Raw genomic sequence first — 25,061 nt, forward strand, 5'->3', positions numbered from 1 at the left:
AAGCACCCATCTATTAAACAAGAAGGCTTTTTAACAACCCTACACTTTAGCAATCCATCACAGCCAAAAATAAATAACAAAAAACACCAACAGGCGAAATGTCTCAAAATCAAAAGAAAGCAAAAAAAAATGTTGGCAAAGCCCCAAATCTATAAGACAATGGCGATGAAAATCCGAAGCAGAAAATGCAAGAACGATGCCGGAATTTGAGAAGGAAGAAACGCGAAAGAGATCTGATTTGGCGAACCAGTGAGCGATGGAAGAGAACGTTGAGAGCAGCAACGGTCACCTGAGAGTGAACAGAGCTTTTCTTCAGAAAGAGGAAGAAACACCACAACATTAAGTAAATGCCCCCCAAATTAAACCAAACAACGATATTACCCGTTATAAGTGTCGTCATCTTGGTGACCCAGATCGAGCAAGTTTTGTAGTAGGAAAGGAAGAATCGAGTCCGTCCATCGTTGGGGTCGGGCAGCTGGTCGCGCCTACTGGGGTTGCTATGGGCACTTCCCATTCCGAAAAGAGAGGGAAGGAGATGGCAAGAATGTTTAAAAAAGCAGAAGGAAGTCGGCCCTCTGGAGAAAGGGGAATAAACCAAGTCCTTCAGAAAAGCCCTTCAAACGCTCCATGACAGCCGCCTTACAGGGTCCGGGCACAAACCCTGATCGGATCTTATTTACTTTATTTACCAGACAACAGATACGTATGTTGCAAAGAACATCCGTGAACTGAGAAAAGACCCAAACTAGCCATTTTTTATTCTGAAATGCTTCATTGTATTTAACATGCTTTTGCTGGCCCAATTACAGTGTGCAGATCTACCTCAGAAAAAAACGAAATAAGATCCAAAAAAACCCCATCAATGATCAAATCCATTTTTTTATCTACCCTTTTTGCTCCTCTTTTTTTCTGAATGTTGACTACTGGTTCAAGAAGACCAATAGAAAGTAAAAACTTTAGTTTAACAGGCAAATTAAGAAAAGAAAAAAAAGTAATTTAAACAAGTTTCCTACAACGACAATAGAGGGGAAACAAATGGCAGGGATCCACATACATTGGCTCATCTACCATCTTCATAATCCCATATAAAAGTGCTAATAACCACATTAATCAGACAAGTAACTGAATACCTAGATGGTCGAAGATCTTTAATTTTCATTCAACAGGGGAATAGAATAGGAGACCCATCTCTGTGCAGCTTGCTCTCAACCAAACTAATTTTGCTCATCTTCTCTTCACACCAGAGCAACTGCTCTTTACTAATCTTTACCATTCTCAGAACTCTGGAAACAATTTTGATATCAATGAGGCCAAATAGCAGTTCAACTTCACCTGGATTGGCAGGCCATGATTTCTTCTTCCAACCTTTCTTCTTTCTGCGCATGTCTTTCAATTTAACCTCCTTCTGCAGTTCATTGCAAGAATCATCACTAGGTAATTCTCATGTGGGGCATGAGATACATAACTCGAAAGCACATTTACATGCATATAGGAACACAAGATTGATTCTGTCTGACTAGATTTGCAGATTTCTACTTTTAAAATACAATTTTAATTGACACAAAAAAGCACTAATGATATGTGAAAAAATTAACAAGAGAGAATGAGACCAAGGGAGAGTAGAAAAGATAAAATTTCAAAAGAGATCCGCATTGGGGCTGTGGACATCCCCCAACATCTATTTATAATGCTGGATAATACAATTTATAATTATGCCCTTACTATAAGTGAAACCCCAATCCCCTTATATCTCCCATTCTATATGTCATATATATATATATATGAAACTTGGACTATGGATATAATTGGACATACAAAGCAAAATTACATCAAAACATAAATAAAGATAAAGTAAAAAGAATAAAATACCCCTGATACTTATTTTTCAACATTCCCCCTCAAATTGGAGCATACATGTCAAAAAGTTCTAGCTTGCCACAAAAGTTCAGGAATTCACACTTTGCCATTGCCTTAGTAAAGACATCTCCAAGTTTATCACCATACCGAACATAAGGGTTTGTCACCTCCACTGCATCCCGGAGGAAATGATAATCTACATCTATGTGCTTCGTTCTCTTTACTTGAAATGAAGACTGCTGCCAGTTATCACAATACATAGTCATAGGATCCTTCTGATAGAACCCTAACTCTTGATAATAGATCTCACCCACATTAGCTCACTGACGATGTGGACCATTGCTTTGTATTCAACTTTTGCACTAGACTGAGTAACCACATTTTGTTTCTTACTCTTCAAACTGATTAAGTTTCCTCCTAAAAATACACAATACCCAGTAGTTGATTTTCGATTAATCTTAGAACCTGCATAATCAACGGCAGAGAAAGCCTCAATCCTCAAGTGATTATTAGGTCTAAAGAGAAGAGTTTTCCCTGGTGCTCCTTTCAGATACCGTAAGATTCTCCATGCAGCCTCTAGATGAATTTTACGTGGATACTCCATAAATTGACTCACTACACTAACTACAAATGAGATATCTGGTCTAATAACTGTAGCGTAAATGAGTTTGCCTACCAGTGTCTGATACATTGTTTTATCCTTCAATTCTATACTTTGATCATCATGAAGATTATGATCTATCTCCATAGGTGTATCACAGGTTTGACTTCCAGACTATTGAAGCATATCAGTGACATACTTCCTCTAAGTCAAAACTGTCTCCTCCTTGCTTCTAACAACTTCAATAACCAGAAAATATTTCAGTTGGCCCAAATCTTTAGTCTAAAAGTGACTCGCCAAATGAGATTTAACTTCTTCAATGCCTGATCTGTTATTCGCTAATAGGATGATAGCATCCGCATACACCAATAAGGTAAAAGTTTTAAACGATTTCTTCACAATAAACAATGAGAGATCACAATGACTTCTACAACCATGGATATAACCACTTGACTAAAATTTTCAAATCATGATAATGGACTCTGTTTTAATCCATAAAGAGCTTTCTTGAGTTGATATACCTTGTGTTTCCCCCTAAACAACAGATCCCCAAGGTTGCTCCATATAGACCTCTCCTTCAAGATCACCATACAAGAAAGTACTTTTAATATCCAATTTAAACAAAAACCAACCTTGATTGACCACAATAGAGACCAGAATTCGAACAAAAGACAGGCATGGAACAGAAGAAAATGAGTCAAATACATCCACTCCAAAAGCCTGAGTCTATTGAGTCTATCTTTTAGCAACAAGACGAGCCTTATACCATTCAACAAACCCATCGTAATTATATTTAATTATGTACACCCATCAATAACCAACAAAGATAGCAACTAGAGGTAAATCACATAACTCCCAAGTCCCTATATCAATCAATACCCCCATCTCAACATCCATGACTTTCTTTCAATGAAGAGTCAATAGAGCATCTTGCACTGAAGAGGGAATAGTGCAAGTAGAGATGGACAAAACAAACTTACGATAATTATCAGATAAGGAATTAAAAGAGACAAAGTGAGATAGAGGGTGGCAAGTACTTTTAGGAACACCTTTCTAAAGAGCAATAGAAAGGTGGAGATCACTTACGATCAAGAGATGATGAAGAGTCATGGTCCGATGGGAGTGAGGGGTCAGGAGCGAGATGAGATTGATGTTGTCGGTGTTGATATACCTGTAGTGGTTTCTCAATAAAAGCATTATTTAAAGTTTGAATACATTCATCAACTGGAGTAGAAATAATGGGACTTGGTACTAAGGGAATAGGAGAAACTAATTCAGACCTAGAAGATTAAAAAAAGGGGGCATCATCGAAGAAAGTAACATCCGCTGATACAAATGTTTTCTTCATAGATGGATTGTAACATTTATACCCTTTGAGTCCGAGAATATCCCAATAATATACACTTAACAAAACAAAGAGACAATTTATCCTTAGATTGATAAAAAAAAAATATGTTCAAAACATAGACACAAAAAAACACGGGGTGTACAAGAAAAAGAAATGCAGTGGGTGATACAACCTGAATAGGAATCTTACAGTCAAGAGCAGAAGACGATATTCGATTTATCAAAAAACATGTAGTGAGAACAACATCACCCTAGTGTGACTTAGGGATATTCATATGAATTAACATAGTGCGAACTACCTCAAGTAAGTAACAATTCTTGCATTCAACAACTTCGTTTTGTTGTGGAGTGAACACACAAGAAGTTTGATGAATAATTCTTTGTGACTAACAAAAAAAGTCAAATTTTTTATTCATAAATTCAAGGCCATTGATTGTACACAAGATATTGATAGAGGCTACAAATTGATTCTTTATTTCATTATAAAATAGTTGAAATACATCAAAAGCAATTTTTTCTCACATGAGATAAATTCAAGTACATCTACTAAAATCATCAATGAACGAAATAAAATACCTATAATCAAACTGACTAATCACAGGATAAGGACCCTAGAAATTTGAGTGGACAAGCTCAAATAGTTTATTTGTCCTATGAGATAAAATAAGAAAAGAACTCCGGTGATGTATGCCTAGTTGGCATGACTCACATTGAAAGGTAATGCTAAAAGGAAAGTCTGGAACAACTAAATCAACTTTGTAGTTGAATAGCCAATTATGAGATGTCACATAAAAGGTGAGTCAATTGTGTGTAGCGCATGCAAAGTGTTATCTGGATAGTATAACCCCCTCTCTCACGAGTGGAACCAATCGTCTTCCTTGTCACAAGATACTAAAAAATACAATAAGTAGGATAAAAGTTTACAAAACAATTTTATGTTAAAAACCTGACTGACGAACAACAAATTTAAAAGAAATTTGGGAACTAACAATGCAGATTGAGATGAAAGAAAAGGTACAAAGAAAAGGTGCAAGGGTGACATTCCCCACTGCCTGTACTGGTGAAACTAACACATAAGCAAGGTGAACATGCTTAACAAGAAGAGACTAATTTAAGTTACAAATTAATGAAGACATACCTAACATGTGTTTTGTAGCTCCAGAATCAAGTACCCAAGACGGGGAATGAGACACTGAGGATGCAAACATACCTGTGAGAGGAGCAGTATGAACCAAGGATCTTGCTGCTGAATTAATTATTATAATTCATCTAGAACACCAAGTGGGACTGATGTTGTAGTTAAATACCCCAGGATTGTACTCTCGTGTGTAATGGAGTTTGCTAATGTAGGCTTCCCATACTTGATCCAACATCTATCCAAGTAATGATTAGTGTGTCCAGAGTGAATACACTTGCGCTCATATTTACCATCCCTTCGGCTTCTTCCTCGACCTAAGCTATCTCTACCTCTAACAGTCCCTATGTGTCCTTTGAACGTCTCAGTGGAACCAAATGTTGTAGCTGATGTATTAAGGACAGTAGTTTCACCTACTTTCATATCTTTTCCTGCTTAGGCACAATGGTCTTTCAACTTTAATTACCTTATTAGAGGTAGTAGATAGGTTAGGTACTTCATTAGAAGCTAGGATTTGTGCTTTATGCTGTCGAATTCAGCACCCAAACCATAGAAAAACTTCGCTACTAGGAGTTGATTTTGTTGTTTTCTAAACTCCTATTCATCCGTAGTAAATGGATGAAAAACATTGATCTCCTATCAAATACTCAGAAAAAAACTATAATATTCTATCACGGTCCTATTACCTCGTTTCAAGCCAAAAAATTTGTATTAACTCATAAACCCTAGAAAGATTACTCTCTTGACCTTAAAGAGCTTCCAAAGATAGCCCACATAGCTTTGGCAGTTTCAAAATTCATCACCTGGAAAAATGATGCTGACGCAGGATCTCTGGAGCGGCGACGGAAGGAGCACGATGCAGGATCATTGCCACTCGGGAAGAAGGCCCTATCGGATTATGGGAAGTAGAAGGAAAATCGTCCCCTACATCTCGGCAAGCCAGATGCTGTGCTTACTCCCGACACTGTGTTTCCGCAGCAACCAGATGGAGGCAATCCGCAGGAGACAACGGAGGAAGGACCCTGGAGCACAGTGAAAGGCAAAACAACCAGAAGGAAAGAAAATGGGAAGCCCGGAGACAGAACATGGCGATACGACGACTCTGCGATTACAATGATTCTAAATCAACAGCGAAATAACAAGGTGGTGAGAATCACGATACAAAACGGCTGAAAAAGTTCTTTTATCTCGATCCCCATGGCTGCACTTTCGGATTTCGCTCGCTGCCTGGAAGATGCTCTTGCCGGCCACGACCTGAGACTTCGGGAACTCAGAATTGGCAACATCTCATTCTCCCTCTACGTTTTCAGGAAATATGGCGTCCGAGAACTGAAGGTGATACAGAGACGTGAGTTCACCATAATGGCTCGAGTATACCTACCGGAGACGTTCGGCAGATTCAGTGCTGGAAGGAGATGCGAGATGTAATTCTGGAAATCGGAGAGAAGCACTCTACATTTTTCAAGCCGACGACGAGGAAAATAAGCCTTCCTCTCATCAACGATCCTCGAAATTTCCCCCCATTAACCCAGTCCACTCAGAATCGTCAAGCCCCTCAACCACCGTCCCCCGTATCAACCTCCCCTACTTTCCCCCGCACGACACAGCAACTTCCTACCATTGATTTACTGCCCGAAATCTTCGAAAATGGAAAGAAAAACCTCACTGCCGGCTTGATCGTAGAATCGAACTCTGAGAAGTGGAATTGCGATAACCTCAAGATTTGGTTCGGAGACTTCTTTCGAACACAGCCCATGGTCGCGAGGATGGAGCCACGGAAATGGCTGGTTCTTCCACAATCGATGGAGGAGACGGAAGTAATCCTGGAAAACAGGAAATGGCTCCAAGAGGATGACCTATGTGTTTTGCAGTGGACAGAAACTACAATATGCAAGCCCCTTGGCCAATGGATCTCGATCTGCGGCCTTCCGATCGAGTTGTGGACGATGAAGGTTCTCACCAAGATTTTTGTAACCTTCGGAAAGATCATCAAGTGGTCGGACGCCACAATGGAGGGAACAGACCTCGAAGTTGCAAACGCATTCGTCAATCCAAATTCACGCTGAAGCGAGAAATGCTTCCAAAAGCTCTGCTTCGGGGGAAATTTCGTGTGGATAGAGGTATCTTTTGAGGACCCCTGCATACTGTGTCCACCGAAACGTTGTCGGACGCGAGGAAAAAGAAGCTCGACCTCGGACTCAGCCTCTCAGAGCACTGAACGAGTCAACTCCGAAGACATGAGTCCGAATATCTCCCACTCAGGTGAGTCATCCCCACTCCCGAGTCCTGACTCAGGTCTAAATTCTAAAAAACTTTCAGCAAAAAGTTATCCCGAGATTTCCCCTATCCCGAGACCCACTGACTATGAGTCCAAATTTTCAAAATTAATTCCGTCCCCCTCATCTGGGAAGATGGGATACGAACCAGTAACCCCTCTGCCGGAAACCACTTACGGTGTGTCGGAGGGTGCCCTCCCGAGGACTACTGACGGCGTGTCAGAGCTCTTTAATTCAAATCTGCCTACCCTATCTGGGAAGACGGGAAGTGCGGCACCAAAACTCTCGGGCCCAACTTTCGAAAAAACAAATGGGGGTAAGGTCTCAAATCAGCTCCATCCCAAAAATTTTAAAAATCACAGCCCACCTTCAAATTCAAAGTTGATGAATCAGGACGCCTCTCCAAAATCAGTTTCTGCCTCAGAAAGCGAGCCTACCCACCCCCTGAGTGCGCAAGGTACGCAGAACGAGCTTCAGTCCGACCCTGATTCTCCTTAACAGTATTCTGATTATGGCTGCTCTTCTCGTACCGGCGTGGCTGATTTTGAAAATTCTGGAAATTCCGGGAATATCCTCTCTTTTCTCCACTTCTTATCTCTCACCCTCCCCCACACCCGTCAAAAATCGTCCACCTGAGTCCCATTTCCAGAAATACCCTTGCCCCCAGAAAGACTATCCCAATGGCCCTAACACATAGAATGTTGAATTCGATGGGTACAAGCAGGGTAGTCAACCCCGGATTACAGAAAACCGGAAGAAGGACTCTAATATCAGTCTTGAAGATAGCTCCTCAAGTCAAACAAAGGGCCAAAAAACTTTCTCGGGAAATGAGCCTGATATGGATTCTGAATCTAGAAGAACAGAGAGGCAGATGGAATCTACCCAAACTTTGAATACTCACATGGAGACCGCCAATCTGGACTTTTCCAACTCAACTCCAGAAATCCCCTCCGCTCCACCCTCTCCACCTATCCTGACCAAAAACAGAAGAAGAAGAAGACAAGTGGAAACCGCCTTACAAAGGAGGCAATCTAACAGACTGGCTAAGAAGATGAGCATGGATAAAGCATCTCCCATTCCAACTGACAGATTTGCTCGTCTGGTGAAGGCCCTCCAAGTTCAAAGTCATGAATATGACGATGAAACATGGCAAAATATGATGAGATTGGCTAACATATTGGGGGTTGTATACAAGGGTCAGTTACCGGGAGACACAATCACATCAGGAGTACAAAACCGAGATAGTAAATGATTTTGCTCTCGTGGAATGTCAAAGGTATTGGCGCCGCCCGTAAGCACGGCATGATATCAGGTTTCCTCGCTCAATTCAAGGCTTCTATAATAATTCTCCAAGAAACCAAATGCCAAGAAATGTCTGATACCATCGCAAAAGAGCTCTGGTCATGTCCCTCAATTAAATGGGAAGCTGTGGATACTATTGGTCACTCGGGAGGTATTCTTCTAGCATGGGACTCAACTTTCTTTGACTCTATCAATGTCATTAAGGGTCAGTATTCACTGGGTATTCAATTTCGTGATCTCTCCTCCGGGAAACTTTGGTGTGTGGGAGGAGTATATGGTCCGACCAGATATAGAGATCGGAACGCTTTTTGGGAGGAACTTAATACTCTTAAGCAGAATTGGAATCTCCCATGGATCTTCGCAGGAGACTTCAACGCTATCCGGTATTGTCAAGAAAAAAAGCCTCCGGCAGTCCGAATTTCGGCCTCTATGCGAGGCTTCTCTGATTTTATTGGGGGTGTGGGCTGGATGAGATTTCCCTAACTGGGAAGAACTACACGTGGTCAAATGGACAACAGCAACCAATTCTATCGAAACTAGACCGTTTCTTGGCTTGTCATGACTGGATGCAGATGTTTGAGAACGTCACAGGAAGAGTCCTCAATAAGGTGGGATCTCATCATTGGCCTATTATGCTAACTACCACATTTGAAAAATGGGGACCCTCGCCTTTCCGTTTTGAAAACTTCTGGCTTATGGAGGAAAACTTTGAACAACTTATTAATGAGTGGTAGGATGCGGGGCCAAACCTTGGTAGAAGGGAGTGGGCGTTCCCTCTAAAGTTGCGGTACTTAAAAGAGAAAATTAAAGAGTGGGCCAAAAGTAGACACACTTCTCTGTTAGTTGAGAAAGGATCTCTTATCTCTCAGATTGAGGCACTAGACCTGGTGGAGGAACAAAGACACTTAAATCCTGATGAAGTCTCTCGCCGAAGCTCTTTAAACAATAAGCTAAAAACTATCTTACACCAAGAGAGGATCCGATGGAAACAACGTGCCAGGTTTAGATGGTTAAAGGAGGGAGATGCAAATACAAAATTTTTCCATGCAATTGCCTCGGCAAAAAGGAGATCCAACCGAATTACCTCATTATGCATCAACAATGAGGTAACATCGTGTCGGACCTCAATTACTAATGAGTTGGTTCAGTTTCTTATAGGTCTATATTCAGAGGAGTGTACCAACAGGCCGAGGTTTCAACACATCAACCTCTCCCGAATCCCCACAACTGCCGCCTCACTTCTTGAATCTCCTTTCTCGTCTGAAGAAATTGAGCAGGTAGTTTTGGGCATGGAAAGCGACAGAGCTCCGGGTACTGATAGTTTTAATGGAGATTTTTTGAAAAAGTTTTGGCCCAAGATTAAGGAAGATATCAATGATATGATAGGAGGTTTTTACAGAAATGGCATAACATTCCGCAGCATCGGTGCATCTTTTATCACTCTGGTCCCAAAGAAAACAACTGTGGAAAAACCAGAAGACTTCCGCCCTATTAGTTTGGTCTCGAGTGCATACAAAATTATTGCAAGACTACTAGCGCACCGTTTGAAGATTTGGCTTCCTCTTGTCATCCACAAAGGGCAGGGCGCTTTCCTCAAGGGCAGAGAAATTTTAGACTCCGCAATGGCTGCGCACGAGCTTATGGATCACTTCAAGCGTAACCAGGTGCCGAGAATTGCCCTCAAGATTGATCTCGAAAAAGCTTTTGACCGTGTTAATTGGACCCTACTGGATGAAACAATGGAAAAAATGGGATTTGGAGAAAAATGGCGTTTTTGGATAAGAAGCTGTGTGGGCTCTGCAACCTACTCCTTGATCCTCAATGGTTCAGTATGCGGTTATTTTAAAGGCACGAGGGGAATAAGACAAGGTGACCCTCTATCCCCACTTTTATTCAACATAGTAGCAGAATTTCTCTCAGCCATGTACTATTCGGCGGTTGACCTTGGATGGCTCTCCCCAACCAATTCTCAACGGGCCTTCAATATTTCAATTTTGCAATATGCGGATGATACCATAATTTTTGGCACCGGTGATAAGGATACTGCTAGGAGGATAAAAGCAGTATTAGGGCTCTTTGAAATTGCATCAGGTCAGAAAGTAAATTGGAGGAAGACCTCTCTCATTGGTTTTAATGTGAGCCCAGAAGACCTTAAAGAGATGGCAAACCTATTTGGATGCTCTACGACTACGCTTCCAGCGAAGTACCTTGGTCTTCCCAAAATCTGTGGATCCCAGTGGTTGAAAAGATTGAATCCAGGTTAGCCAGTTGGAAGGGGCGGTTACTTAGTAAGGCAGGCAGACTAATTCTCCTTAAATCTTGTATTGCTGGCATTCCAAACTATGCACTATCTTTTCTGCCTTGCCCATCCTCAGTTTGCAAAGCCACAGATAAAATGAAAAGAAGATTCCTATGGAGAGGATCAAGTGACTCTTTTAAATATCATTTGGTCAAATGGAATGAAGTCTGCTTACCTAAAAGATTGGGAGGACTAGGGCTTCGGAAATCAAAAGAAATGAACAAAGCCTTAATGCTTAAATGGATTTGGAAATACAACACAAATACCTCCAATCTTTGGAAGGATATGGTTCGCGTCAAGTTGGGCTGGAATATGCCATGGTGGATGGCTGGGGGAAACCGGAGAGGACTGTCCTCAATATGGAGATCTATTTTTTTGCTTCTTCAAAACTTCTCATCAGTCTGTAGATTTTTTGTGGGTAATGGAAGATCTCTTAAATTCTGGGATGACTGGTGGACTGGACAGGCACCTTTACGGAACTCATTCAGCACTCTTTTCCTTCTCTCCACTCACAAGGAAATTATAGTTGCGGATGCTTTTGAGGGAGGGAATGTGAACCTACACCCCCGAAGGGGTTTAACTGACATGGAGGCCATGGAAGCCAGCAGCCTCTTAGATTCTTTGAATCATGTCAGAATTTGGCCTTCCAACGAAGACAAGCTCATTTGGTGGCCTGACAAAAGTGGGAAATTCTTAGTTGCTTCAGCATATGGATACATCAACGGTTGGGATCCGACGCAAAGGGAGCATGATATCAATTTCGTCTGGAATCTAAGGTAAAATTTTTCATGTGGAGTGCCTGTCAAAGTAAAATTCTCATGGCTGATGTGCTCAGAAGAAGAGGTCACCCATCTATAGATCCACTATGCCCTTTTTGCCACAATGAAGATGAATCCACCAGTCATACTCTTCTTCAGTGACAGTTCTCATGGACTGTGCGGACCTCTATTTTAAGCAAATTGGAGATTCAATTTTGTATTGCTGTCGACCTGATTAGCTTTTGCAAGTCGATCTTGGGATATTCCCTTCCTGGCCTCGGTAAATTGATTATCTCAGCTTGTGCTAGCTTCACTCCTTGGGGGCTTTGGAATGAACGGAATAGAAGGCAGTTTGATGCTAAAAGCGAATCTGCGGCTAGAATTGTTGATAGAATGATAGGGCAGATATCAACCTGGTTATTGACAAAAAAACCGTTCTCTTTCAAAGGCACTGACATTCAACACAACTGGAGCAATTTGGCGAGGATGCACATCGGAGCTAAAATCCCAGCTATGCAGGAATGGACCCCTCCGGACACTGGCTACCTAAAACTAAACTTTGATGGATCTTCTCTTGGAAATCCCGGGATAGCGGGATTTGGGGGTGTCATTTCAGACTCAACTGGGAATCAATGTTTTTCCTATGCTGGTCCTTTAGGCATATCCGACTCAATGTCAGCGGAATTACATGGCCTTCTTAATGGATTGCGGGTGTTCAAAGACAAATGTAGTGGGCCCATTCACATCGAAGGAGATTCCAAGGTGGTGATTGGTTGGTGCCAGCGCAATTCTTCTCCCCCATGGAGGCATTGGGATGTATTATAGGAGATCTTGGATATTGTTTCTTCCTTTTCTTGTATTTGGTCTCACATTCCAAGATCTGCTAATTCGGCAGCAGATGTGCTTGCCAAGGAGGGAGCTTTCCTGCAATCTCTCGTTGTTAAGGATTTGCGCCCTCCGCTTTTGTAGTTTTTTTTTTTTCTCTTCCTTTTTTTAATAAAATTACATCTTCATCAAAAAAAAAAAAAAATTCATCACCTGACTTTAAATAGCAAGTTCCATCTTGTTGACAATCCAAATCATTACTTGATTGTCTTCAACCTCCCAATCATCATCTTGAGTTATAGGGGGGTCATCCCTAATAAAATTTAGCTTTTTCCAACCCTTCGAGCACATTTTAATAGATCTGGACTAAAGTAAGATAATTATTACCATTCAACTTTTCAGAGGTGATGGTGATAATATTTTTCCTATCTGGACTATATGATCCTTTAGATAAAGGATAAACCTCACCAGAGTCGCCCATGACCGATATATAGAAATACCTTACAAATCAAATAAACCCTCCAATGATTTCAAATCAACCAGCCTAGGTGGGCCACACCAAGTAGAATTAGGATTAGGGCAAACAGATGATCTGCGCAAGTCAAAAATCCAGAGATCCAGTACAAGAATCAGATTCTAGAACAAACAATGCAAAAAATTGCAGCACGAGGGCTGATGTTAATAGGTGCCAAGGATGACATCAGCACAAAAAAATCTGGGGTTTAGCACACATCTCGAAATCAACAAAAAGGATCCTCTTTTGGGTAGTTTAAACCATCAAAATCTGTACTCAGAAGAGTAGAACTAGTAACCATGGGGTTATGATAGAGAAAAGAGGAGAAAATATTGGATTTTTACCAACCAATAGCCGAAAAACTTAATAAAGATCCTACCTTCATGTAAGCGTCTGATTCAAAGGATGAAAAAACTAATAAAGAGCCTTCCCAATGCGATCTACTACTTTGATACCATGAAAAAATAAAAAAGAGAAAGAGTTGAAGAGAGAAAATGTGAAGGAGAGAAAGTGGAGAAGAGAAAATCTCAAAAGATATCTGTTTTGGGTGTTGTGCATACCACTCAACCTCTATTTATAATATTGGATAATATAATTTACAATTATGCTCTTACTTTAAGTGAAACCCTAATCTACTTAAATCTCCTATTCTACATGTCCTCTTTACATGAAACTTGGACCATAGATATAATTGGACATTCAGAGCAAGATTACATCAAAACATAAATAAAGTAAAAGTGATAAGATTAAAATGCCCCTGATACTTGTTTTTCAACAAGATAAAACCTTTATTAGTTAACATTGTAAATGCAGCATACCTTATCAAGAGATGACTGAATAAGCTGAAGGGGACTAGCCACTGGACTAGTCCCAAACAAATGCAGAACATTACTTTGTTTCTTCTTGTCCATCTTCAAGAAAATACGAAAGGTCAATATTGCACTCTCAATTATTCGATAGAATTCACCAGCAGGAACCAGTAAATCCGGATCTTCTTCTTTATTATCCTCAAGGTGCAAACCTGAATCAATGATAAACATAGTTATAGAAGAAGATAGAAACATACACTGCTTACTAAGGAAATATTTCTCTTGCTTCTCAAACATCTGATAAACAGGAAAAGGATTTCATCATACAATTTAAGTAGTTCACTTCTACAAGCATACATCAATAGAAAAATAATTTAAACATCCCAAAGAACCACTCATATTGTATTTAAGCAAAATGTTTGACCCATATAACAAAATTTGGGACCAAGTCAACAAGAAAATAAAAAAGGAAGCAGAAAACACCGGCGACCATTCAATGCCTAGGTCCATCTCAAAAATGAAATGCTTCATCTCTTAGAGTGACAAGGGTCATGGATCATATCTTGTCAAGAGGAGCACGAATTGCACTATGAAGGCAGTTATCTTTACCTAAGGTCTATAAACAGCTTAATATCTGACATGAGTATTACTTTATCTCCGGATTAACAGAGCAGAGCGTACGAGCCGAGCTTGATTTAAATATTTTACACTCGAGCTCGAGCCGACCCTAGCCTTGAGCTTAAAATTGTAATTGAACTCAAGCCTAATAATTTTAACCGAGTTCAAGCTCAAGCTCTAGCCGAGTTCGAGCTTAACCTACATTTAATACTCTACATAAAATATATGTCAAATAAATTATATATAAAATTATGCATGCATTTTATAAAAAAGAATGATAGGGGAGGTTCAGGATTGAATCTCGATAATGGATTATAACGCACTAATATTAATCTTTTTTACCCCAAATATTGTCTAGCTTATTTTTTAATTTTTGAATCTGGCCATAAATTTACTATGGCCTCCTTAGTGCCCCAGGTAGAAAATTTATATTCTAGGAAAAACTAGAAATATTTCTCCTAGGATACATATTTTCAAAAAAAAAAAAGTTTAAATAAAACCCTATTACTATAAGTGACTTACTAGAAAATTACAAGAAATATTTTAAAATTTTCTTAGGAAAGTTACATGGACCTCTTATTGCCTCTTCTAGGGAAATAAATAAAAAATAATAATTAATCTAATATATTACTATACTTATAGATAAATTTTTAATCAAATAAAATGTCAAACACAACATTGCAATGAAAATTGCCTCATGCTAGAAGTATTACAGTATCAACTGTCAAATACTTATTCAAAAATTTTCTATACGGTTTACGCAGGAAATTTTTCCTTAGAAAATTATATGATTTTTTTAATAAGAATTTCCAATTAGAAAATAATTCAAAAAAACATGAGGCACTAATAGTCCCTAGAAACGTATTTCTACTAAAAAAGTTTTTTCAACATTTATTAAAAAACCATTAATAGTCCCTAGAATTTTTTTTATTTTTTTTCACTTGTTTATGATTTCGCACGTGTGAAATCGTCTTCTCACGTAGGGGGGAGGGAAATTATTTTTCCCTTCTAACTTAGGTCCTCTGGTTTCCGCCGAGGACGAGGAATGACGCAGAGGGACTCCGACAAGAAACTTTTGTCGGAGATAACGGTTGCAACGGAGGCGGCTGCGACGGAAGCGGCAACGACAGAAGCGGTGGTGACGGAAACAAAGGTGAAGGAGATCATGGTCCTGCTCCCGATTCCCCCAAATCCCGCGCCGCTCGTTAAATTAACTAGCCCGCTCACAAGCTTTCGATCCGAACTTTGATTCGGTCGAGCTCGGCTCGTTAATTTAAACGAGCCGATCCCGGATCTCGAACTCAGCTTGAGATCCAGGTATATCGAATCAAACCGAGCAGAGCTCAAGCAACTCACAAGCTGGATCGGTTCGAAGCCACCCCTAACTGCAAGAAATGAGAGAAATTCATGGCCATGCATGAAGCAGCTACAGCGAAACGGAGCTTTGTACGAGAAAACGAGACGAAAAACAAAATGCTCTTCTGTTTTCTTTGTCTTGGAAAAAGAGAAAGAATAGCAACAACAAAAAGCTAAGCCATAACTCTTGACGTACATAAACAATCTCCCTCTCTTGGAAGAAGTAGGAGCTGCCATTAATGCGCTTCTCAACAACTCTGATGCTCTCTCTGAATCGTTGGATCTAAAATGCTTGCACTCCTTAAAAGATTCTCGCCGGCCATCTATCTCTGGTGCTAGGCTCTATTCAGCTTCTTGGAGATGTGGAATTCTGCGGAGACTGTCTTCTCGGGTTCATTCAAAGAAGAAGACGACGACGATGCAGAAACACTCCGGTGAGCTGCTCTTTAGAGGCTTCCAACGTATGATCATGTTCGAGGGGGGGAGGGATGTTTCCTGCGGCACCGGCGAGGATCTTTCATCGGGGATAACGGCTCATGGTCCCGATTCCCCCAAATCCCGCGCCGCTCTTTAAATTAACGAGCCGGCTTGCGAGCTTTCGAGTCGAACCTTGATTCAATTGAACTCGACTCGTTAATTTAAACAAGCAGATCCCAAATCTCGAACTCGGCTCAAAGTCCAGGTATACTGAATCGAATCGAGCCAAACTCGAGCCACTCGCAAGCCAGCTCGGTTTGAAGCCACCCCTACTAACAGTATGAGTTATAACTTTATACTCAACTTCGGCAATAAAGCGGATCATTACATTTTGTTTTTTACTTTTCTGACTCATTATATTTCCATCTGCAAATACACAACACCCAATAGTAGACTTTCTATCAAATCTGTATAGGAAAAACTATTGTTCTCTAATGATTGTGAGGGTTAAAGAACAACCCTTTTTTAGGTGACCCCTTTAAATACCTCAGTATTCTCTTAGTAGCCTCTAAATGTGCCTTGCATAGATGTTCCATGAATTTGTTTACCACACTAAAAAAAAAAAATATATCAAGTGGAGTGACAATAGCATACATCAGATTTCCAACTAATCTACGAAATACAATTTTATCCTTGAGTTCTTCACTGCTCTCATCATGAAGGTTATTACCAACTTCCATGGGTGTTTCTACAGGCTTTGCACCCAATAGACCATACTTCAGTAGCATATGTGTAACATATTTCCTTTGTGTCAACGCAATTCCAGCCTTGCTTCTAGCGAGTTCTATTTTGAGGAAGTATTTTAACAAACCCAAATCTTTGGTTTGATAATGTTTAGCCAGATGTTGTTTTACCTCTTCATATCACTTCCTAATAAAACAATATGATCAACATATACCAGAAGAACTACAATTTCAAATGACGGTTTTATTACAAATAGAGAATGATCACAATGGCTCCAAGAAAAACCAAAGGACATCACAACTGGGCTGAATTTTTCAAACCAGGTCTTAAGACTTTGTTTAAGCCGATAAATTGCCTTTTTCAACTTGCACAACTCTCCAGTCTCCCCCTAAGCAACATACTAAGGAGTTTGCTCCATGTACACCACTTTTTCTAAATCACCATATAAGATTGCATTTTTAATGTCTAACTGGAAAAGAGGCCACTTCTGGTTCATAGCTATAGACACAAGAATACAAGAGGTCAATCTTGCAATTGGTGAAAACATGTCAAAAACATTAACCAAGCAACCAACCGAGCTTTATATTTTTCAATAAAATCATCCCCTCTGTATTTAACGGTGACCCAACGACAACTCACAACTGTAGCATCCGAAGAACATCACATAAGTTCCATGTACTTTTATCAATCAATGCCTCCATCTCAACATCCATAACCTACTTTCATTGAGGAACAAGAGTGCATCTAGCACAGAAGAAAGAATAATCCAAGAAGATAATAACAAAACAAATTGTTTATACCTAGCAGACAAGGAATCAAAGGAGATGTAATTGAATAATGGATGACAAGTAAATAAACAAACACTTTTATGAATAGCAATAGGGAGATGTAGATCAAATACCTCAGGATCTTAAGGCAAAAAAGATTTTGGAACCTGCGACAGAGGGAACCACAACTCATTGTTAAGTATGATGTCATCATTGATACACCTACAACAACTTTTCTATAGTGACTGACTATGGTTGACAAGAAACATCTTCCACAGGAACAACAACAACTAGGTCTATGACTAATGAAGGAAACATTGCATCGAAGGTAGAAAAGAAAGGAACATCCTCAAAAAATGTCACATCAACAAACACATGTTTTTTCTAAAAGATGGGCAGAAACATTTGTATCCTTTTTGTGTTCAAAAATATCCGAGAAAAATACTCTTGACTACACATGGGGAGAGTTTAGCTAAAGAGGCACCAAATCCATGAGCAAAACTTACACTTCTAAAAATACAAAGAGAAAAAGGAAACAATGTGGCAAAGGATACTTAGATTGAAATTTTACCTTTAAGTACTAAAGATGGCATCCTATAAATAAGAAAACATGTAATAAGCACTGCGTCATCCCAGTATGATATAGGAACATGAATATGAACGAACATTGTGTGCAACATCTAACAGATGTCAATTCTTACCTTTGGCTACTTCATTTTGCTACCAAGTAAAAACACATGACAACAGATAAACTATACCATGGCACTGGCAAAATGCATCAACAATTTGTAAATTCTAACCCATTGTTAGTGTAAAAGATAAAGGTACTTTTGATTACTCCCATAGGAGATACACCCAAGTAGTGGGATTGAAGTCATCAATGAAAGCAAGTCGTACGAAAAATATAGGTACTTTCGATTTCTCCCACAATGAACACACTTTTTGTCACCTTTTCCATCTATTGAACTTCTGGAAAAGAAAAATACTTCGTCTCTATTTATAATAAATGAAATAAGTAGACTCTAATTACAATTAAACTACCAATATCCCAATTACACCCAAAGTTAAACATTAAAAGATAAGTCCTAGAACAATTGAACAAGTTAACATAAATAGAAGACTAATATAACTAAAACACATTTAACTATGACTCTTCTAAGAGACACTCTCCTATGAGACTCCTGTAAGACTCCACTACATTAATTTTGGCTTTATGAGACTTCTTACTATGAGTTATGTAAGATTCTTCCATATCTGCTCTTCAACAGCATCACTTTGTCCTGGGCTTCTACCAGAACCATCTCTGCCCCTGCCTATAACACTTCCACCACAACCTCCAACAGACTTTGACTAACCAAAAGTATTAAGTGGAGTTGCATCAACACTTCTATTATCTTTGCTTCCTTTGGACATAATTGTAGTCTCTACTCACATAACTCTTTTAAAGGTTGTAGAGAGTGATAAAACATCCTCTGAAGCTAGCAAGTGAGCCCTGACTTCTAGTCCCAATCCATCTAAAACTTTTGCAACATGTAGCTCACCTTGTAGTTTTCAGAGTTCCTTTTCATTTGTAGTGAAAGGATATAACATGCTAATTTCTTGCAAGATATCTTGTAATTCACTGTAATAATCAAATGACAATTCTTTCACCTCACTTAAGGTAGAAGAGTTTAGTATACAACTCGTAGACACGAGACACGTTGCTCTCTTGCGCATATAAAGATTCCAAGGAGACCCATATTTCCTTGGCTATCTCACAATTCATGATCTGATTTCTTAACCTCGTATCCATATCGTTAAGTAACCAAGTCATGACTTGACTATCCAATGCTTCTGAATCATTTGTAAAGGGAACTGGAGGATCATCTCTAATAAACTTAGATTTCGTCTAGCCGTGAGATAAATACGAACAATTTTGGACTAGCTCAAGTAAGTGTGTATGTTCAACCTTTTCGTAGTAATTAAGATTGTATTTTTTCCTTGAGAGCCTCCAAATTCTCTTGAGGGAGCAAATTCTCACCAAAATCAGCCATAGGTACAAAAAACAATCAATTAATACCTTTACTTCAATTGTGAACTTGCATAGACTATGGGCCCCACTTTCCAGAACTAAGGATTTGACAAAAAATCACAAATAAACCAACAATAAATATAAAGCTTGGAGTAGGAGAAATTTCATCCAACAAGTACCAAATTTGGCAAAATCTAGGTTTTTTTTTTTATAAAAGTGTGTATATTGATGAAAGGGGGAGGAAATTACAAACCTAGCTTTGGGGGCCTCAAAATCTAGGTTGATGTCAACATTCCAGGGGATGAAGCAAGCATTGGGGATTGGGGGTCTATGAACACTGGAAATTTGAAAATGCCACATAAAGAACCCTCTTGGGGCACTAATCAAACATAGATTGCCCAATAAACAATAGAAATCATCAACCTTGGGGTTATGGCAGAGAAAGAAATCAAGAAATCAATTTTTTTGAGACCCAATAGATATCAAACCTTGAAATCCCCTTTCCTAAAAAGATGTTATGTTCAATAGAGAGAGAGAAACAGAAAACGCTTCACGGACTTGAAATCAAGATCAATTGCTCTGATACTTTGTGAATTTATGAGGAATTGAAGTTTGAGAGAAGGGAGAAAAAAAGATAGAATAGAAAAGAGAACTCTAGAAGGGAGCGTAGGTCTGCTCTCGATGGGCTGAAAATCGAGCCCCATCTTCTTTAATAACTTAAGAGAGAGTTAGGTACATTTACATCTTTGCCCCTCATACATATAACACCTTATATCTTCATAACTACACATCCAAACTCTATGAAACTTGGACCATAGACTAATCTAAACATGCAAAATCTGACAACACTCACACTAGAATACATATACTATGTACAAAGACCAAACTACCCTTAACATCATATTTAACAAGTTCTCACAATTTTCCTCTCCCAACTTTATAGAAATAATTAAGTAATAAGCATTGTTTAAATTCATCATCATTCAACATAGAAAGAATTAAAAAAAAAAAAAAAAGACTGGATGGGAACAAGACTAGATCTAGCACATCTCAAGCATACCTTGAAAGGAAGGAACCTGAAGCAACTTGGGCAGCAAAGTTTTAGTCTTTGCATAATTTTCCACCCTGTTACCTTGTTCAAACGGTTCATTTTCAATAAACCTCTGCAACAGAACTTGAAATTGCTGAAACTGCTGGGCTGCATGTCCATAACAGGCAGAATTTTCTGGCTGGGAAGAAATAATGTGGCTCAAATGCAGATATTGGCACTGCAGTGCCTCCCATGCTAGGCAAACCTGTGCCACATAGGCAATTTCCAGATCTTGATATGGATCATCTTGAAGCTCCTGCGGCTGCTGTAACTGTTCTCCATCATCTTGTAGCTCTTCTCGTCTCTTAAATGAGAGGTTACGAAGTGTAGAAGCAAGTTTTTTAGATGCAGATCTAGGTGACGGGTTCAGAGGTACTTGAGAGACTACAAAAAAATTAACAACCAAACTAAGCTGATAAAAAATGTGTGAGCAATGAAATTTAAATTAAAGTAACTACAGGCTAACTTCTGAAGGGACTACATTTAAATAATGAAAAAGAATCTAGATATGCACAATCAATGAGCTCATGCTCAGCAGACCCCAACTACAAAACAAGTATTCTGTTATGAGATTCTAAAAGCACAAATAAAGCAAAACGCAACACCTGCAGATTAAAGGTCCTAGCACAAACCATTGTTTAATAAACACAAGTGTTAGGGGACCAATGGGTAGCAGATTTAACCCTGTACAACCAATTCACCTGCAAGTCAGCTTTGGACCGAACAAGTAAGTTTTTGTTGGGCTCGTTTTCCTATCTTTTTCGAAGGAACCTGGTGAGTGAACTGACCAATGGGCATTTGCAGGTAGGTAGCCTACCAGAGAGACTATTTGTGTTGCTTAAAAAGTATAAGTTTTCAAACTATAGTAGCTTCCAAAAGATTTTGTGATAAGCATGAGGCAAAAAATAGTCAGCTAGACACAAATTAATGAAATGTAAATGTAGTATATATAACTTCAAGAGAAATGATGCAGAATAAAGGAAGCTTTTGCTTCAGTGGTCCATGCAACGGGGAAAATGAACTTCAGTTAGATTTTACAAGACATAATATTTCAGCTTTTCCTCTTGAATTTTACATTTTATTAGCAAACAAGTATGCAAACTTTAGACATCCAAGCAAGCCTTGAAACTCAATTAAGCCTCAATTTTGAACTACAAAAGAAAATACCTACTCAACTGAGACAGCCATTGCACGAACAGTGAAATGAGGTCCACTTAATTTTCTTTTTAATACCAGAGATCCAGAGTTATTTTTGTTTGAATGTCAACAGGACTTATTATTTATACATGATTGACTTTTAGGTGCCACACTGTAGTAATCATAAGAAATAAAATTGTGATGCAACAAAAACTCCCTCAAGAGCTCCTGATAACCTTTTCAGCTATGTACAAAAAACTTTAATATATTTTAGACACAGCCAGATGGTGAACTTTTATTCATACATGTGCATTTATTTGCCAATCCTAGAACAAATAAACAAAACTAAGGTGTACAACCAGATCGAAAGGGAGAAAAAACGAATCAGCTCGCCATTAGCAATCCATAAGCAGCTAAGTGCTCTTGGACCAAAGAATGAAAAGAGATACAGAGTTTCCAAGACAGAAAGATTAGGCTTTATAAGGTTATTGCTCCAATCTATTCGTATGCAAGGAAGTCATGGCCAGTAAACACTTACCAGTAAGAAATTTTCAACTACATCATAGAAGGGAAGAATTTTAGGGAAAGAAACTTAACTATATTGAAGAAGAAAATTTTCAATTACAATTTCACCTGCTTCTTGAAACTTCTGAGCAATCATCTTGTCAAAGAAAAGCATCCGTTCAGAAAACTTGTCATAAAATGTGTTAAAAGCAGACCAAGGGTAGCCTCCCTCCGTTTCTGATTCCCTAAATTCACTTGAGCTCGATTCTTCCTCCGGATATGACTCCTCCGGTATCAAAACCATGAAACTATTCCTCCTCAACTCTTTCAGCCGCCTCTTCACTTCATTGGTAATGAAATCATCATCATCTTCCTCCATCTCTCCGGCAGAATCTGGAGAATTCGTTTCCTTGGGAACGGCATCTCCAATAGCATTTATCGATACCTCCGATTTGATCTGATTAGGACTATCTGCCGGATCCTTTTCGGCATTCAGTACATAAGGTTTTCTAAACCTTTTGAATTTGAGGAAATCCATATAATAAGCCTTCTCTAGCTCATAAACTATGTTATCCAAGAAATGTCGTTTCGCTTGGTGTATTATTTTAAGGAGCACCAACCAGTTCTGGACAGACTACTCTTCAGCTAAAAAATGGCCACAGATAACTTGCAAGGTTCAAGCATTCACAGGAATAATTCCTCAAGATCAGTCAAAGAACAGTGAGTTTGAGATGATAGGATGTAGGACACTAAACTCAAGAGTGTGTTTCTTCCATAGAGAAGAGAATCCAGGTAGAAAACGCAAACGAATTTAGTCAAAAACCACTACATATCGAGTGACAAGCATCAGGAAAAAGTTCCTCTGCCTCAGAGAAAATTGTGGATTTTTTAGAACCTAGCAAATGATCTTCGAAAAATTAATCCACATGTCCTTGAGAACATTTGCAACTACACTCACGGCGCCTGCATTTAAAAATATAAACCTTTACAAGTTAGTATGACCAGAAAATTGGCGTGACAGCTTAATAACTAAGTAAATCAACGTCCCTCCAAACGCAGCATTCGTCAGTGAAAAGCAAAAAACTAAATTGTCCGTACATTGTTTCCCCCTCCAGCCCTTTCAAGAATGCTGGCAGTAAGAAACAGTAGCAGAGAAATGAAAGGCCAGAATATGCCATCCTCCTTAGCCCGTTACAAAAGAAAAGCAAACTAAACAAAAAGAGAAAAGCTCTCACCAGATTAATAAAGAACGACAAACAACGATCCCTCCGGAAAAAAATTCAAAAAGCAGATAACTCCGACAAAACTGCCACGGAAACCAGTTCAGACAAGCCTTACAGCAACAATTAAAAAAACCTAAAAAGTCCGAAATCCTAAAGCATCCGAAGCTCTTCAAGAAAGCCCGATCCCCCTAAAAGTTTGCCCTCTCTCTCTCCCTGCAACAAATTATTAAGAAACTAAAATTTTCCGGAACCTCGTAATGCCTAAATCAGAGAGTCAAGAGAAAGTGCCCACTCCTTTTGTCTTCTCCTACACCATGAAAACGGATCGCCGGCACTATAGTCCAGCTTACAGAAGGTAGAAACTCTCTCACCAAATGTAATGTACAAACATCTGGACCGCAAACTACTAGAAATCCGCTCAAATCACTTCATAAGATTTCGAAAACTCGCCAAAGCCAAACGAGTCCGGGAGATGGACGGAAAAGGGAAACTCTGCAGGGGAATAAATCCAAAACGGCATAAAAGGGAACGAAGATTCGACGTTTTTCTATGTTCAAGAGATACCAAAAAGCAGAAAACCTTTCCATTAAAAGCTCTCTCTCTCTCTCTCTCTCTCGTTAGATTCAAAGCACGAAAAACGAGAAATTTAGGCGGGAATGGGACGGGGCGTGTTGGTGCAGAGGGAATATGTCAGACACGAAAACAGAACAGAGGGAGGACGTCGACTCGTGCGATCTTACATAACTACCCTTGTCTTTGTGAAGAATGATTTGTACAACCTTCGGTGCTTGTACTAAATATTAACTTACTATTATTGCAATGGGAACGAAAAGAGGGCAAACCCATATTATAACTCGAACCCGAACTCGGACCCGATACTTCCCTTGGGTATGACACGCCCATAACTCGGGAATTCGTTAAAATCCTATTAATCAACCGGGTTTTGTCAATTACCCAACTGGGTCGGTAAAACTCTAAACCGTAAATCCTAGGGGGTCTATTTAGAACCCCAGAAAAGAAAAAAAAAATTTTGACCATTATTATTGTAAAAAAAAATAGTTATTAATAATATGATAATGATCAAATTCTTATTTTTAGTAACTTTAGGAATAGTAACGGTAAAAAAAAAAAAATTCATGGAATTTGAAATAGACTTAAATACTTTGTGGAACACATAATTTGGAGTCCAAAAGGATAATCCAATATGAAAAGACATTTGGTGAAAAACATGTGAAACGTGACCTCAATCATCCGATCAATGACTACCTCAGTGATCATCAGTAACCCTTTCGCATCTTTTGCACCAAATGGCTTGTATTGAATCGTGCTAAGTACTAGGTAAGAAATCGTGCAAAAGAAGGAATTGTAGTAAATGTTGAAGCGTAGAAGTGAATGAGCAATAATAATTTTTTTGTTTGGAAATCGGAATCTTGAGCTATCAACTAGTTAGCTTTTAATTAAAAACTTGATG

General features: G+C 39.1%; 1 protein-coding gene across 3 annotated transcripts; it reads right to left on the bottom strand.

The window, feature by feature from the left end:
* Window positions 1-863: 863 nt before the first annotated feature.
* LOC137937721 (uncharacterized) lies at window positions 864-24,150 on the bottom strand. 3 transcript variants are annotated; one of them, XM_068782849.1, is made up of 5 exons: window positions 23,842-24,150; window positions 22,497-23,330; window positions 20,697-21,110; window positions 13,733-13,935; window positions 864-1,405 (listed from the first exon to the last, which is right to left on the bottom strand). In XM_068782849.1, exons 2-5 carry the CDS (start codon window positions 22,903-22,905, stop codon window positions 1,160-1,162), a joined length of 1,272 nt encoding a protein of 423 aa, XP_068638950.1. In that variant the 5' UTR covers window positions 22,906-23,330; window positions 23,842-24,150; the 3' UTR covers window positions 864-1,159. The 3 variants fall into 3 exon arrangements, with proteins under 3 accessions (XP_068638950.1, XP_068638949.1, XP_068638951.1); XM_068782848.1 differs by having other exon boundaries at window positions 23,603-24,150; XM_068782850.1 differs by lacking the exon at window positions 23,842-24,150 and adding an exon at window positions 23,466-23,575.
* Window positions 24,151-25,061: the final 911 nt, after the last annotated feature.

This window comes from Aristolochia californica, unplaced genomic scaffold, assembly GCF_029961685.1.
Source record: "Aristolochia californica isolate CCGP_79_NKW_82.1479 unplaced genomic scaffold, dmAriCali1.0.hap1 SCAF_7, whole genome shotgun sequence".
Taxonomy (NCBI): Eukaryota; Viridiplantae; Streptophyta; class Magnoliopsida; order Piperales; family Aristolochiaceae; genus Aristolochia; species Aristolochia californica.